Source organism: Pelodiscus sinensis, chromosome 3 (assembly GCF_049634645.1).
Source record: "Pelodiscus sinensis isolate JC-2024 chromosome 3, ASM4963464v1, whole genome shotgun sequence".
Taxonomy (NCBI): domain Eukaryota; kingdom Metazoa; phylum Chordata; order Testudines; family Trionychidae; genus Pelodiscus; species Pelodiscus sinensis.
In genome coordinates this window covers 169,842,161-169,859,226 of record NC_134713.1, presented here as the reverse complement: position 1 = coordinate 169,859,226, position 17,066 = coordinate 169,842,161, and the positions used below count along the sequence as shown (strand labels likewise).

Sequence of the window (17,066 nt, the reverse complement as noted above, 5' to 3'; positions counted from 1 at the left end):
TGCCCATACTTTTCATTCCCGTATAAAAATGTTATTGATTTGAAATTGAGGTCTACCAATAAGAAGTCACAAAGAAACAAGCAAGTGCATAGGTAAACAGCATAAGGTGGACAAGTTCATGGATGCAAAGAGGTGTATAGATACAATACAATGAGATGAATAAGTGCATCAGGATGATGTGCCTAAGTGCCTGGAATCTGCATAGATTCACTGTAGTACCTGCTATGAATAGAGATGAGGTAGATGAAGACACCAGTAGCAGACACACTCAGAAGCTACGTTATGTTGAAACACAGCAATTCATACACTGCTCAGCAATAACCAGTAATGATTCAGGCAATAAAGAGGACAAAAAGGAGAGATGCCACCTGAGGCATCCGTCCCTCAGTCCCCACCCTTTGTCTGGTGCTTGTCTGGCTGTTATAAGCTCTGCATAAAGCACCTCGCCTGGGAAAGGCACCGTGCAAACCAAAAGGGCAGCTCCTCCCAGGCAGCAGGGCGCCAGAGAGGTCCAAGTGAGCTTCACCAGAGCCTGGGGCCGCTGTAACGCACCAGCACAACCACAACCACGACCACAGCGAGGTGCACGCACCTGTGCCCTGAAGCAATACGCTACAGGAGACCCTAATGCAATGCGCTGCTCAAACCGAGCGGGGCACAGCGCAGGTCCAGAGGAGGCCTGCACCGGCCAGCTGCGGCGCGGCGAGGGCGACAGAGGCTCACCCCCTACCGAGCACAGCAGCCCCTCACCACGCTCAGGAGGGCAGGGCGGCCTGCTCAGCCTGCAGGGGAAGCCCGGGCTGCCAACTGAGGCGGAGTCGGAAGCACGAAAGCACTGGGCGCTATTGGGCGGGACTGACAGCGGCAGGAGGAGCCGGAGCTTGGGTTGCAGCGGCGGTGCTGGGTCGCGGAGCTGGGGCTGAGCCCGGGCAGCAGCAGCACCAGCAGCAGCAACAGCGGAGCCTGGGGGATCCCGGCAGCCAGCGCGTGCGGCTCATGAGCTCGGCGCGGAGTCGCAGCCGCCTCTCGCCGCCGCGGCTGTGCGGGTGAATGAACCTGCCTCCCAGCCGCCTCCACTAGCGCCAGCGGCTTCGCCGGGGTCCCGCACCCCAGCTTCTCCCGACACAAAATGGACGGTTTCGCCGGCAGTTTGGGTAAGTAGCGGACCCTGTAGCATCTAACTCCCGAGGAAAGTGCGGGGCAGGAGGCAGGGCGGAGGGGGGAGGAGATATCCACGGGGCTTGCAGCAAGCTCGGGGCGTGTAAACGTTGCAAAAGCACGCGGGGGAGGGGGAGAAAGGAAGCGGGGTGGGGAGCCCGGCTCCCCAAGGCACGCACCCTGCACACCACACGAGAGATCAGATCTGCCGTGGGAGTGATCCCTGCCGCCACTTTAGCAAGGGCAAGTGTCCTTCTGCCTGGAAGCGCGTGTGTGTTGGAAGGGGAGTGCGGGGTTTACTCCAGGCAGGGTTGTTACTTTGTTTTTCTGCTTTAGCAGCTGTCAAGCAGAGATCCCCCCAAGAAATCTGTTCCCTTTTGCACAGTCGCGAATCCGCTTATCTTAGTTGGGCAGAAACAATCAGGTGGAACCAAATGCTGTAAAACGTGGGTCTCCCCCCCCCCCCCCCTCCCGCCGCATGGAGAGTTGCGCCAGCTAGAAGCTGGGATGCTGGGTGGGTACTGGGTTGCCTTCCACACGCTTAGGCACCCTGCTAACCGCTCCGTGGCAACTAGAAGCTTCAGGCAGGTGATTTGGTCTCTGCCTTCCCGGGAGTTCCTCCGGGGCCAGATGTCATCGGGGTCATGTTTGAGTGTGAGGGAGTAACATGGGGTGAAGGGGAGCCGTTTCATTCAGAAACAGGTGGAAGGAAAGGGGAACCTCGCTCATTATTGCAACATTCCCCAGATTGTGTCCAAGTCCATGTTCTCAGTTCTGAACGTCATGAATCTGCCTTACATAAATGGTTTTATGGGGGTCACAGCTCTCCTTCAGAACAGTGGTTGGAAGGATGCAAGATCTGTCTCCAGTGTTCTCAGTTGTTGGGAACTTGGTCAGAAAGTATTGTGAAGCTCTCACTTTTAGCAAATTTCAAGTTAGCTACATGCATTCTAACTGCCTGAATTTTACCCATGTGGGACCAGTAGTTTAGTTGACTGTTTCTCACAAAATAAAGGGATCTGGAAGGTTTCTCAGGAAATAATGTTTTATTGCGTAAATTGTGGCTTTTATATTGCAACATGGTAAAATTTATCTGGACAGGTCTGCAATAGAAAGAAGAAAATGTTTGGTTTGGTTATGTGTGTAAGCAAACACTTAGCTCTTTAAAAAGAATCCAACTTGAAATCTGGTCAGTTTCATGAAATGTGTTAAAAGTTGTTTCAGGTAGGTTTACCCCATTGTTCTTCCTCTATCACAGTTTTACAGTAGCGTTTTCATGTTAATTTTCCCTCCTCTCCTTTTGCTGAGGGAAAAACCCACACATAGGAAACTGACCAAGATCCTAATCCTGTAGTAAGTGCTGTGCAGAAGGACTTGTGCCAGGAAAAAGTACATTTGCAGGATTGGGTCCCCACTGATTTAGAGGAGAAACATTGTCCAGGATCTTTAGCTGGCATAAACTGACTGTCAAAACTCTGTTGAGTTGAACCGAGATACCACAATTTATGCAAACTGAGGAACTGGTCCACTGAGTATACACAAAGAGTTGTCAAAATATGATTTTCCCCCTTATTTCTCAAAGTCATTAATCCTTTCACAAGTTACATGAAACAATACAAGATAAATTAGTTTCATAGATGTCTTTTTTTAAGTTTTTTAAAATGCATTTTAAACATTTTAGGATAAGTATTGTATATGTTCCTATGTATAAAATGTGCTTGATTTTTATTAAAAAAATATAGCAAATCTGTTTACTTAATATTTTTCAACAGTGCATGTTATAAATTCCGTTAAGGGGGAGGAAGTGCAAATAACAATAATGAAATATTTTGAATCAAAGTATATACCCTAAGACATGCTTTCATTTTTATATAAAAATGTCTTATGCATATGTAAATATCTTCCAATATTTTGTTCACAATGCCATTTACATATCCATTTTCAGTGCCTACACACAAAGTTGTTTTCTTTTTCACTGCAGTTGCGCACACTTCATGACAAAAGCTGTGATAAGAACTCCTGCAAAACCACTTTTGTGGTTTGATAGATCTCTCCCTATAGAGATTAGATTGTTCAGTTTTACTGTCCTACTGTAAAAAAATTAGCATAAAACTCTTCTTGTTTTAAATTATTTTGTGTGTGATCCTGACCTTTTAGGTTTTTGAAATGTCTACTCTGGCATTTTGGGCATCTGCTTGAACCAAACTGGTAGCCATAATTATAACAGTATGCTATTTTGAATTTGGCTCTCTGCTTATACTCTGTTCCTTCTTGAACACTTTTCATGATCATTTTATGCCTTGTGATCAAAAGATGACACATAAGGAAATTATAAGGGGTCTGTTTCCATTTTTAACAGGGAAAAATGTGCTTATGAGTGACACATGCTAATATAATATAGTTAATATTTATAAGCATATTCACTCCAGTGGCAGAGTTGATCAGCATTTCAAAGCGTATCAGTAGTGTGTTAGCACATGAAGTGCTAGCCATCCCCGGCATACCTAAAGCTATTATTTTTTTCTTATGTCAGGAAACAAATGTATGTGGTAGACATGGCATTTTGCTACATGGACACTGGCTAGTAAGGCATTAATTCTGCAGCAGTCAGATCCAGCAACATCTTACTTTCATGAGTAATCGTCATCCATTTGATCAGTCCTATAGGCCTCACTTGCAGGTATAAGGCTTGCTTGCATGTGTAAGCGGGTTGGAAGATTTGGTCCTTAGTTTATACCACTGTTTGATCCGAAAACAGCGATCATGATTTTATTAAAATGTAGGGAAAACTGAATGCAGTTAAACATGCCCGCTTTTTAATTATATCTAATGTGATTTTACATCCATTGTGAATTGTTTTTTGATTTTCGATCATTTACTTATAGCTATTTTCTAGGCTTTGGTTGAGAAAAGGTCATTCTTAGAATTTTTAGCTTTGAAGTATGACACTTTATATAATTATCCTGTTTTTCATTTGAGTCAAGCTGCGTATTTTTCTTCTATGACTAAGATTGTTTGTTGTACTTGCGGTTAATCCAAACACAATGATATGTAAATTGAAATTTTGAACACTTCCAATTAACATCAAAACAATATATTTTAGTGGTTTTTTTGTCTTCTGAAGGCCATAATTTTACTTAATTTGGAGTAAAGAATAGACATTTACTTGCTTTCTGAGAGTAAAAGTTCTTCAGCTTGTGTGTGTGTGTGTGTGTGTATGCGTGTTTTCATTCTACCAGCCAAGCACTCTTGCTGCAGAGCAAGATGTCCTGTTAATAATGGGGCCTGTCATTATTATCTGGAAGGCAAAAAGTTATTACAGCTTGTGCCCTCCAGCACAGGCAGAAATACCTTGTAACATGTCTCTTGAAGTTTAAAAGGCTTTAGTCAGCTGTTTTCTTTTTGCTTTCTTGTTGAAACTTTTATAAGAATAAACAGATCAAAGAAACCCATTTTTATATGTAATTTTAAAAATTATTGTTGAGATCTGGATAAATACAGCAATGTAACATAACACGCAAGAGAATGTATTACTAAACATGAGTATAAAATCCATAGATTACAAATTAACTTCCATGGTTGAGGCAATTATTGATTTCCTCTTAGAACAGAATACTAAAGTCCTTTTCACTTGTCTGCTAAAACTTAAAAGCATTTTGGATTTAATGGTTTTGCAGCATGATAATTGGGTCTTATGTATAATAAGGAATGAGATGTCTATGACAAAGGAATGTCTTTAGCACATTATAACAATATGGCATAACACTTCAATAAGATCCATCCAAAAAAGGAGGCTTTGACAGAATGGTATCATACACAAATAAACCGAAGAATTCTCACATTCCTATTAATTCTAGTTCTTCACTGGTGTTCTGTGCCCTGAAGCATTGATGAACTCTTCACAGAAAGATTGGACATTTTTTGACAAAAAGATTAAATAACTCTTATTCTCCCTTGAAAAGCAAATCAAAAGAATAAGTAATGTGGTGTTACAGCTAATGGGTGAACACAAGTGTATTTTTTCAGAGAAACGAGGAAGGAGAGGTATAATGTTTCCAGTCTCAAGTATTATTGTTTGTGAGAACTGGAGAAATTAATGAGAAAGTGATATATGAAGGGTCGCAATACAAATGTGGAATCTGGGTATCTGTACTCTCATCACATATTGTCACTAAATAGCAGAGATGAGTGACAGCATTATATATTGGACTTAGCTGTCAAATGTTTACTCCCCTAATTTCTCCTTTTTTATTCTTTCCTCCCCCATTCCTTATGCCATGTGAGTGGAAAATCTTTGATATTTAGTTGCATGCTGCTAGCCCCCACTCTCCACAGTCTATATACAAAACTACACAACACGCAGGTCCCAGTTAAGTCAGTGCTGCTGATAATAATAAAATGCAGTATTTACAAAAGATGTGTTCCTTTTGTTGATTTAGAAGAGCAAGGGTCTGGTGAACCTGGCTGCACTAAAAGCCATCTTGGGCTGTGCTAAACTGGCAGAAGCTGTGGAAGAAGCTGCTAGATTTGAAAGGCACCATCTGTTGAATTGGTCACTGTCTCCCTGCACTCTCTCTCTCCTAGGGAAGGTAATGTGAGAAGAATGTGAGTCATTGTTCTGCTGTGGCTGGGCTGACTACCAGAGGCAAATGAGTAGACTTAGGGCAGGACTACTGGAGGCCCCGGGGGCCACAATGATACAGCACATGCTGAGGGCCGCAACTTAAGTGTGGTTGCATATACATGCAAATATATGCAAATAGCTTGTTTCACACTGATGGGCATGAATACAAAGATTAAGACAAAACTACACAACACGCAGGTCCCAGTTAAGGCAGTGCTGCTGATAATAATAAAATGCAGTATTTACCCAATTTCCATCCATATGACAGCACTTTTAATGAGCAATGACAGTCCAGGAATTTAACTACTAAAACACATATCAACAGAAGACTGTTGTATTGACTCACCGTTGTGGAGCGTGTTCCCAGTGGAGGCCATGTTCAAAGAATCCCACCCACGGGCTGCGTGTTGAGCCCCGCGTAAACCCAAACTGCACTGGGGGCTGCATGCAGCGTGTGAGCCATGTGTTGAGTAGTCCTGACTTAGAGTGTATCTACACAGCACCCTGACCTCAAAATAAGCTATCCAATTTGCACTATGCATATTACGTAGATTAATTTAAATACCTTATTTCAAAATGTGGTGTTGTCTACAGAGCAACACATTTTGAAATAAAGCGCTATTCTGAAGTGTCCCTTAACCCTCAGGAAACGAGGATTAAAGGGACGTGGGACTAAACCACCTGTTATTTCAAAATCTATTTCAAAATAACAGGCTGCTTCAATAGATGAGGAATAGCTATTTTGGGATACTTTCGGTATCCTCAAATAGCTCCGTACTGTAGACATAGCCTAGGTGACTATCGATAGCAAAGGTTGTTCTCCGTATTAAAGCAGGTGTATGGAGGCAGGAATTGCTGCATTTTTATGTTCCCTCTTTTATGCCTGTGAAGTGTGTGGGTATGCCAGCAGTTTTATTGTTGGTACTAGCAATAAGTTAAGCTTAGCTCATTTGCTGGGCCTTTGAGGGATCCCTTCATTAGATGTACCTTCTTTAAAATTTAAGGCTGGAAAGAACAGAATTATGGCTTGATACAGAAAAGTTAACTGGGTTGGTACCAGCAACTGTTGGTCACACTGGTAAAGAAAACAGTTGATGGCCTTTTGACACCATAGGTAGTCAATCCTGTTAAAATAGGAATTGTCTGGGAGTAGCCATCCTTCAGTATGTCAAACTAGTGAAAAAGCAAATGATTGTGTATTGCAAAGATAACTGTGCAGTGAATATACTGATCAGTCTGAAAATGTCTGGCAGGTAACACTTCTGTTTTGTTTTGTTCTAAAAGCCAAATCTGGTTATTTTATTTTTTCTGTAGAAGAGTATTTAACATCTGGAGCACTCCAGAGAAATTACTGTTTTACTTAAAGTCTATTTCTTACTTCCTAGCTCAATAGTTGAGCATAACAATGTTTCAGACTGAATTTTCTGGAAAGACATAGATTCAGGAAATAAATAATTTAAAAAATCATTATGGTTGTGCATCATATTGTATGTAAGAAAAAATTGAAAGACAATACTGCAAAGCAAATCTCTTAAAGGATTCTATTGAATTTGTTAAAATATGTTGTGCAGCCAGTTATGCAGCTGGTAATAATAGTGAGACCCCTAGTGGCAGTTCTTGTGCAAAAACAATTCAGTTTCTCTTGAATGGCTTCAAGCAGTCACTAAAGATTATTTTCTCCCACTTGCAACAGACCTTTTCTAATCCTTTCTCTTAAGAGTAGTGTCATAGCTAAAAGGGTGGTAAGGGCATTCTTTTAGTGTACCCACTTCTAACATACTGTAGGGAAAGTGTTAAAATGAGCTTAATGTAGACCATGTTGGCATGTTGGGGTGGGTGAAGGACCATGTACTTCATCTAAAGTGAAATGTTGCCAGCAGGGATATTGCTTTTGAAAGTAAGATTGCTTAGGAAAGAGCAGATTAGAATCTCAAAGAAAACAGCCAGGTTTTCAAAACTTCTAACAGAATGACTTCTGATTTGCATTTGGCTATATATTAATAAATCATAATACTAGTTAATTGCCAGGTTTAATTATGCTACCATTGCATTCATCCAGTTATATTGCCTCTTGATTTAGTTACGCTATATAACGGCTTGTGTAGTATTATATTTTAATTTTATTTATTTGCTTTGCTGTTATGGCATAGAATTCCAAGTTAGAATGCATTTTCTGTCACTGCGGGGAACAGTACTGTGTAGCAAGGTGGGTAGCCATGTGAATGCTGCTCTTTTTTATTTTGGCATCAGAAGCCAGTTTTATGAAACCTATTTGTGGGCATTCTGTTTCTCCTGACAGGCTCTCAGATGTTGCTGATAGTGTTGCATGTCTATGAAATCAAGTAAGCTCCAAAAGCAGTATTTCAAAAGGAGAAAGGGAAGAAAGATTTCAAGCCTAAGTTCATAGCTAAATCTGGGAATAGGAAGCCTTTCTGTTTTCCTCCCCTGCCCCTTTTTATATTCAAGAATTTTCTCTTTTTGACAGCTTATGCTGTGTACCATCATTGGATATAGCAATGTTCCTTCTAAGCCTCCCCAAACCAATCCATCTTTATTAATTTGATGTAGTAGTTCTCTTTCTAGACAGTGGGTCTTTCTTTTTTACTTTTTTACTTTCTTCCCCACAGTTGAAGTAGAATTTGTAGGCTAAATATAGTTATGTCTTGGAGTTCTTTACCCATTGGTTGGTTTCCCTATTATTTGGAGGCCAGATCTGATATGTCTTTTTGCTCAGTTCTACTTTCCAGGGCCATCCTATTGTTGTTTGAGGCAGCAGATAGGAATTCTGGCACTTTCTCCTCTGTTGGTGATCTGCACCTCTGTCCTATCTAGCTTCATTTTTTTCCCCATGACCATTGCAATTATACTTCTAGTAAATTTGACTTCTAGGGGATTTGTTTTAAAATGTGTGTGTACAATATGTACTTTTAATTAACTCTAGAACAGTACAAGTACTTACATGTATTACTAAACCAAAAATCCCAAACATACAAAATGATTGTCAGATTTTCCTAATCTATCTTCATTTCTACTCAGAAGAGACAATAATAAAGCTTTGTTTTCTCCTCTAATGGGCATGGAACAAGTTTCCACTGATCTACGGAGATTTCTTGTTGAGTACAGGTCAACGTTCAGTGAACATACGATTAACTGGAATATCCCACTCATTTTAGTTGAGAGTTCTGTTTAAAAACTACTCAGTGGTTTCTGACATAAACAGTTCAGTTTTCTGGGTTGGGTACAGAGTCTAAGAATTAACCACATACATTTGAATTCTAATACTTAGCTTAAATTATCTTTTAGTTTTATGTGTAATAGATAAACCTTGGGCTACCATGAAACTGTGGACTGAAATATCTATCCCACATTTAACTGAATTCCTTCCAAGAAGTGGTAGATTTTGGGATATGACCATGTAGAATAGAAAAAGAGATGGCTGGAATTTTACATTTCTTGCATATATTTGGTGCGACACACTTGTGGTGAAAGAATACTTCTAGACAAAAATTAAACCTGTGATCATTGGTAAATTTATATGCATGGGCTCCCTCTAGAGCAGGGGTGGGCAGTAATTTTTTGCTGGGGCCACTTGGGAAATTTTTGAAGTGGCCCCGGGCTGCACAGGAAGGGGTGGGGCTAAGATAATTCCAGTGATTGGTCTGGGAGGTGAGGGAGTACCTTTGCCCTCCCACATTTCCCCTAGGTGCCCATGCCTCTGGCATGGGAGGAGACTTCCCACATTCCCCTGCCACCAGGCCAATTAGGGCCTGGGTGTGGGGAAGCGCTCCAAGTCTCCTCCACTCTGCCCTCCCCCCACACCCCTCCGGCCAGCAGCACGAGGTGCTTAAAAGTACCACATGCTCCTGGCAGGATGGGAGGAGGCTTTGCGCGTTCTCCCTCCCCCAGGCCAATTATGGACTGGAGGTGGGTGAACAGCAGGGCCTCTGTGGACCAGATCCACTCACTTGGCGGGTTGGATCCGGCCTGCAGAAGTCCTTTTGCCCACTTCAGCTCTAGAGCAGAAGTCCATTTTATAGGTGTAATATTGGCTGCTAAGAGGGTTGTGTTTTTTTTTTTTTTTTTTTTTTTTGCCATTTGTTACTATTTAATTTATAAAGAATTCCAGAAAAAACAGTTTAAGAATATGGACTGAAGCTTTGATAAAATCCTTTGTTACAGTCTTTCTTTTTGAAGTGGAGCAATGGGACTACTATTAGAATATTAAAAAATGAGAGCAGGAAAATTAAACTTTTCATATGAATGTAGTAAAACTAACTGAATTACTGTGTCTTTTTTTTGCTTCAGAAAGTTAAATAACTTACTTCTTGGTATGAAATTGTTCAACTTTAGGGTTTTTCTCCCAGCTCGTATTTCATGAACAGAGTGAGAGATACCCATTGAAAAGTTAGTAGTTCCTATAGCTGTCTCTTTTAAAAAACTTTTTAAATCTAACAGGTGTACCTTTTCATGTGATGATTTAGTAGATAATACTGTAAATTCTTGCAGCATATGAATAAAAAATTAAAAATCATCTTGCAATTATTGTTAAGACAAAGCTAGAAAAGGGAGTTACGAGCTTCCGTGGCAACTTCACAGCAGCCATTTAATAACGAATACTATGCCTAGAGCTGTCGACTTGGTCTTTAGAATCTAGTGCACAAGTTAAACAAAACCTACCCTTATTAATTTTATCTGTATTTAGAGTTTCAGAAAAAGATTTTGGAAACCTAACTAAACAGAAAACAATATTTTAAATAATTTTTTAAAATTATGCTTTGGAGGGGGTGATTAACACAGTTGGAATGTAGATTGTGTTTAGGAAATTGATTTGTTTCCACTGATGTTCTAAAGGATTAGAAATCACTTATATCTTGAAAAGTTTGTGTCCATGACAAGTAAACTGATTAAAAAAAATCTTTAAATGTTACACATACAGTCTGGCAAGTGGATTGGCATTTGTGAAAATGTCTGTGTGCACAGATCTCATTGCAGCAGGAACAGGACTATAACTTGCGTATCTTTGTCTCCCAGACTTTCTGGACTGAATTTCAAATGCACAAGTGAGCATATATCATCTGTGAGTGAGGGCAGGAGTGGAGAAATAGTCCTTCATTTTGCAAACGTAAAATGTAAAAATCTGCCTGAGAGCTTTGTAGAGTTCTTTTATTTTTTTCACATTGAAATCCCTGAGTAATAAAGCCATTTATTTAGCTTGTTTAGACTTGATAGTTTTTCTGACATAAATAGAATCTTAGTAATTTCTGCACATTAAATTAATAATGCATTACTGCATTTGATTCAGGCTGCAGAGACTCATCTTTATCAAGTAAACTCTTTTTCTCATAAGGGCAGTGAAATATTTTGAATTTAAGACATGTTTATGATAAAACTTAATTCTTTCGTTTCTTTTTAGCAGAATAAATTATTTTAGGCTTTGACAAATCTACAGAAATTAGAGCTGACTTGAACCTAAGCTGTGATTCAAATCAAGGCAGATTTCAATTTAACTTGCCAACTAGCAGTGGTTTGCTCTGATTTTTTTTGATCTGCAAGCTTTTCAACAAGACTGGATGCAAACTGTTTATTCTTTATCTGCATACCACAAGTGTTCTGGAGCTGCTGAATCAAGATGCATTTTAAGCTGTAGCTTTATTTGGTGTAAGAAGTTGCATGGTATCTATCCTGGGATCCTCTTTGGCTGAGCTATCAGGACGTTCAGCAGAAGTCATTTTTGTTTGGTTTCTGAGAAATTGAGGATATGCTTAGTTTTCTAAAAGAAAAAAAATGATTATGGAGCTAGGTTTTAAAAAAGAATGCTTCAGGAGAACGTTCATGATTATCATTTTTCCAAGTGTAAAATACACATTGTATTTGTTTTGTAGGTGGCACACAGGCCCCACTAAAAATGCTGCTGCAGGAGAGGCCGTGGCCTGCAGACCAAATCAAGGGTACTGAATAATGATGTGTGTTGGGTGGAGGGAACTGGGTGCAGGGAAGATGTGGGACTAGAAGCCATCATAGTTTGGTTGTAGGTGCTGAGCTTATGGGCTGCGGGGGAGAGGGAGGAGCTGGGGGGTTGGTGGAATTGGGACAGGCAATGCAGGGAGTGCAGGGCCGCTTGTCTTTGTCAACAAGATGCTACCCTATATCTTGTGTGGCTGCAAGCTCCATTCAGAGCTTGGTAGCTGCAACCCTGTGCCATCGAAGATCGACTAGTCAGAGCCAACCACCACTTGTGGGGGAGAACGGTGTGGACTCTGCTATCCCTGCAACAGCCAGCTAGCTCTGATCAATTATCATCATCATTCCCATATTTGCCTTGTACAGTCAGCTCACTGTATAATTTTTCATGAGTGATATACTCGAGTATTCAGATTCTAATATCTAAACTCTATCTTTAGATTTATTAATCAATATGTGGGTTGTTGCTGATAACGTGCAAAATTTACTGTATGATTTTAAACAACCTTATACTTTTGAATAATTGAAGCACTACATCCAAATGTGCAGATACTCTTTTCCTAACCTATGCATTATATAATTTTTAACATTAACTTTTACAATTTTTAAATGATTTCTGCAGCACTTTATAGGGAAAGAGAGAGAATATAAGTAAACTGGTTTATTTTCTTAATTTCATATAGTTTTTAAAGAAAGCCTTAGGGTAACTTTTTAAAGAAAATAGCTTCAAGAACTCTTTACTTTTTGTTTTTGCAGGCAAGTTTTTAAAAAGTGAAGCACTAAAATTTATGCCAGTAAAAACCAAAACTAAATGCTTGAACTTCTTAAACAAACAAAATCCTGTAGTTCCTGTAAAAAAAAACCAAACCAAAATAAAAAAGCCTGATCTAACTTACAGAATAGCATCATGATCAAAAATTTTACAAAGCGATGGGTATCTACTTCATTTAGCACAGCTAACACAGAGGGCCAAGTACAAGTCTCATGACAGCCATGTTAGTATCATGGGCTATGTCTAGACTGCAAGCCTCTTTCGAAAGAGGCTGCACGTTGAACTTTCGAAAAAGCGGCTTGCTTTTTCGAAAGAAAGCATCCAGTGAGTCTGGATGCTCTCTTTTGAAGAAGCCCTATTTACATTGAAGAACGCCTTCTTTCGAAAGAGGAACTTTCGAAAGAAGGCGTTCTTCCTCGTGAAATGAGGTTTACCGCCATCGAAAGAAAAGCCGCGTTCTTTCGATTTAATTTCGAAAGAACGTGGCTTGAGTCTGGACGCAGGGGAAGTTTTTTCGGAAAAAGGCTACGTTTCCCGAAAAAACCCCTGAGTCTGGACACAGCCATGGAGAGAAGGATCCACTTTGTGAACATATATGGAATACAATGATTGTATGGTGTGGGCATCCCAGTTGTGCATAAAACATATCTTTTTCTTTTGTGACACTAGAGTTTGATGGGTTATCGCAGGAGTTCTGTAGTTATAGTCCCACAATGTGTCCCGTGTTTTCTAATATAGTCCCTCAGATACAGTGCCTTAGAGAGGTCTAGCATGGATATGTGAATTTTATCAACAAACTTCTGTAAATCCATATGATATCAGGTGAGGACCCATAGACAATACAGCATAATAAACTTCATCAGTGGTTTCTCATTGAGTTTAAAATGTGGCCTGAATGTTTCTCATGCAGACTAGTTCTGATGGTAAAATTCATAAAACTATTTGGACAAATCTAAATTGGAATCCATTAGTAATTAATTACCCCATTGACAACCTTAGGAAGAGTCTTTGTATACAGTACATATTTTTCCAAATTGAAAATTGTTATTTAGTAATCATGTAATAAATTTAACAATAATTACACTCAAGCGAGTGTTACTTTGCAGTGTGTTACTTTTCATATAAAATTTGATAGCATAAATGTGTTGAGGATGCTAATACCTGTTATTTATGCTCTTATTAGATAAAAGTTTTATTTTGATCTGTGTTGTCTGTAAAATGCCAACTTGCATTTGCATTGTAATGATACGCTCTAACTTTTTTGGAGACATCAGCTAACAAATACATAATACTGATTTAATGTGTGAAAGCCTTGGATAGGAGAAGGGAAGTGCAGATTAGAGGAGTCAGATATCCCCAGGGAATTTTGTTAGGATGTTTCTTTATTTTGAAACATAGGATTCAGATAGAAATGTCTTCTAATGATCAAGCTTCATACCACAAGCTAATTTAGATTAACATTTGGTAGAATCCAGACAGAACCAGGATGTAAGAAAGGAGAGCTCTGGTTATGCTGTTGCATTCCTTTCTGAGGGTAGCATTGGACCTGTACATATGATGACCCAGACTTTTGTGTTATGGGTGATTTTTTTTTTTAATCTCAGTATGATTCTGCTATCAAAATGAACCAATACATTTGGCATACGTAGTTTTACTCCTCCGTGAGTCCCATATAAAAATGCTCAGTTTTAAAATTATATTGCTTCTATTCCTGAAAAATGAGACTTATCTCTGAGACACAAGTACGGCACCTTCCATCTTGTGAATTGCCACCAGTAATAAAGTTCATGTATTTCAGAACTCGGTAATTCTAAGTTATCTTCAGTGGCTCTGCATAAGGGTTGTAACTGGAACTTTGTGTAAACTCTGTTATGCACAAAAAGGAAGAAATGCTGCTACTTGAAGCTTAGTTCTGCAGGTTTAATAAGAAAAAATGATTGTTGTCACTCAAGTAAGTAGATATGGTTCTGAATTTTTAATTAGAACCATTAAGATTCAATTAATGTGCTATTTTTACATACTCAGTTTTCAAAGTAAAGCTTACTGTAAGATCTGCTTTGTCACTGTGATTAAGTGTCAGTCTAGCTATGCTTTACATGTTTGTTTCTGCTTACTATATTTTGCACCTCTTTATATGTTACAAAATTGGCAAAAATTATGTTCTTTGGGCACCCGGAAAAAGTCTCAGAACTGCAACTGGAACATTTATTAGCAGCTGCTTTGGGTAGTGATGAAAGTAACTTAAATTTCTTAAGGTACTCGTCTTGCAGCCCCTGCCCCATTGAGGGGTCCCTGGAGCAGGGAGGGTTTGCGATATGATAGTACCTATAAGAAATTTAAGTGTTGGATGGTGTGTGTGTGTGTGTGTGTGAGAGAGAGAGAGAGAGAGAGAGAGAGGGGATTTGGTTGTGAGTTATGTGGAGAAGGTATGGGAGTGTATGGGAATGTGGGGTGCAGGAGTCAAGATGGGTCTGGGAGCTTAGGGCAAGTTTGTGGGGTGTGCAGGAGTGGGGTGGCTCAGGGCAGGGGATTGGGTGTGGGAAGCTATGGGCTGAGAGTGTGGCTGCCCCATTGGCAGGCTGCTGGATCTCCGGGGCTGCCTGCTGGGGGCTCTGCTGTGGGCCCCACGCAGGAGAGTGCCCCAATGCCAGCCAGCTCCTTCTTACTGGAGCGGTGCACTAGTGTACTCTGCCTTTTACCTTTGGTCTTGGGGAAAAAATGTGAATTTGGACATTGTGAGAGTCAGTACCATGAATAGGTAGGAGTTTGTTACTGAGCCATAGGTCAGATCATGATGGTTTTTCTGAAAACAGACCCACTGAAATGCAGGGAAGGGATTTTATGGAGCAATGGGGATGCTAACCAATCTGAAAAGTAGTGATCTACCACCCTGATTTTATGTAGACTCAAATAACATTTCTGATGATGTCTGTAAAGTAATGTAACCAGGGTAATTTTGTTGCAAACTCACATAGAACAAAATTCTGTAATATGCTCTATGAACTCAGAATTTAAATCTGATTTTATTGCTGATTTTTCTGATTCATTCTCAGTTACACCTGTACATATTATTAAATCCCCAAAATAATGTTTCACCTGATGCATTCTAGCAAATTTGCATGTTTCTGCTATTGAGATAATCTGCCAGTAGCATGCATTGTAGGGCAATATTTAAATTGATGTTCACTTTCCTTTTTTGGCGAAGGGATGCCAGCAGTGGTTAATTACATCAAATTAGGTGAAATTTCAGCAGCATTTGGAACTTTTCTATAGCCACTATGTGTTACCTATTTTCTGATGATGAAATCAAGATTGAGTTTGTGTTATTTGGGGTGAAAAACATAGGAATGGCTGGTGGAAGCTTTTTGGAACTGGAAAAAATAATCTGTGTACCACTGTTTGTGTGTAAATGTGTTTAATGGTGTATACATGGTAAGATTTTGAGAGTTGCAATTATTAAAGCACCACGAACCCTCTTCTTATGTGTATGTACAATGCTTAGACAATGGATACTCTGATCTTCTATAGGACTTCTAGGCAGGAGTAAATTACAGATAATGAGTTAGAGCAGAGAGAAACTTATGGGACAGTATAGCCCAGATATAGCTGCAACATGTGTATGCACTAAGCCCCAGAAATACTGTTTATAAGAATAGTAAAAGTCACATGTCTGGGAGGAAGTAGCTCAGCTACTGTAGAAAGAAACTGTAGAAAGAACAGTTTTAAATGAGGATTTTTTTATAAAGTCAGAAATAGGAGGATAATTGTTTTTCATGATAGTTTGTGTATAATCCTTTGAGATGTTGAATGCTTGAAAGCTAAATTTTCATTCTGTCTTAAGCGTTGGCAGTTTCAAAATATGAGACTGTGAGAAAAATACCACGGACTTCTATTTAAATGTCAATATCTTCACAGCTCCATCAATATTAAAGTTTGTGGGTAAAATTCTATCCCTGCTGAGGTTAATGGCAAAAGTCCCATTGACGTCAATAGAACCAGGATCACACCCTGTGTGTATCTCTCCCCCGCTTCTTCTTCCTGGAGTGAGGCATCCTATGTGTTCCTGTCTTTTTCTAATAATATTCTATATTTTCCTCTCTGCTTTTCAACCTTCTGTTCCACATCCTTAAAACATTTAATTGTGGCCATATTGCTTGTGGTTGAGAGAGATTGTAGAGAACTCATTTCCCATACCAGATGTGTTTCTGCTTATTAAACATTTGGGGTGATAACTGGGGAATAGGCCTGGAGTGGGAGGAGACTTCATACCTAGTCAGCAATAGTTAAGGTTTTAGCCCAGACTTTTCCTGGTTGAATTCTGACCATAAAACATTATTGAATACTAAACTATGAAAACGGTTAGGATAAAAGCCTTTAGGGTGGCATTAAGAACTATTTGTATTATTTCCTGGTGGCTATTGAACCACATGGATAGGTCTGCAGCTTAGATGCATAGTGTTATTAGATGTACAGATGTGTACATCTTCAGGCTGGCTGTAGTGATTGTATATTAACATATAAGGAGGAAAAAAAAGGAATAAAGAGAGAGAT

At 39.7% G+C, this 17,066-nt stretch overlaps 1 protein-coding gene across 1 annotated transcript in view; it reads left to right on the top strand.

Annotated features, from left to right (window-relative positions):
* Window positions 1–852: 852 nt before the first annotated feature.
* Window positions 853–17,066, top strand: part of EML4 (EMAP like 4) — a 256,343-nt gene continuing 240,129 nt past the window's right edge. The window contains exon 1 of the mRNA XM_006133977.4: window positions 853–1,154. Within this exon, the coding sequence (XP_006134039.1) occupies window positions 1,130–1,154 (25 nt within the window). The 5' untranslated portion in view covers window positions 853–1,129. The remainder of the gene's footprint in view (window positions 1,155–17,066) is intronic.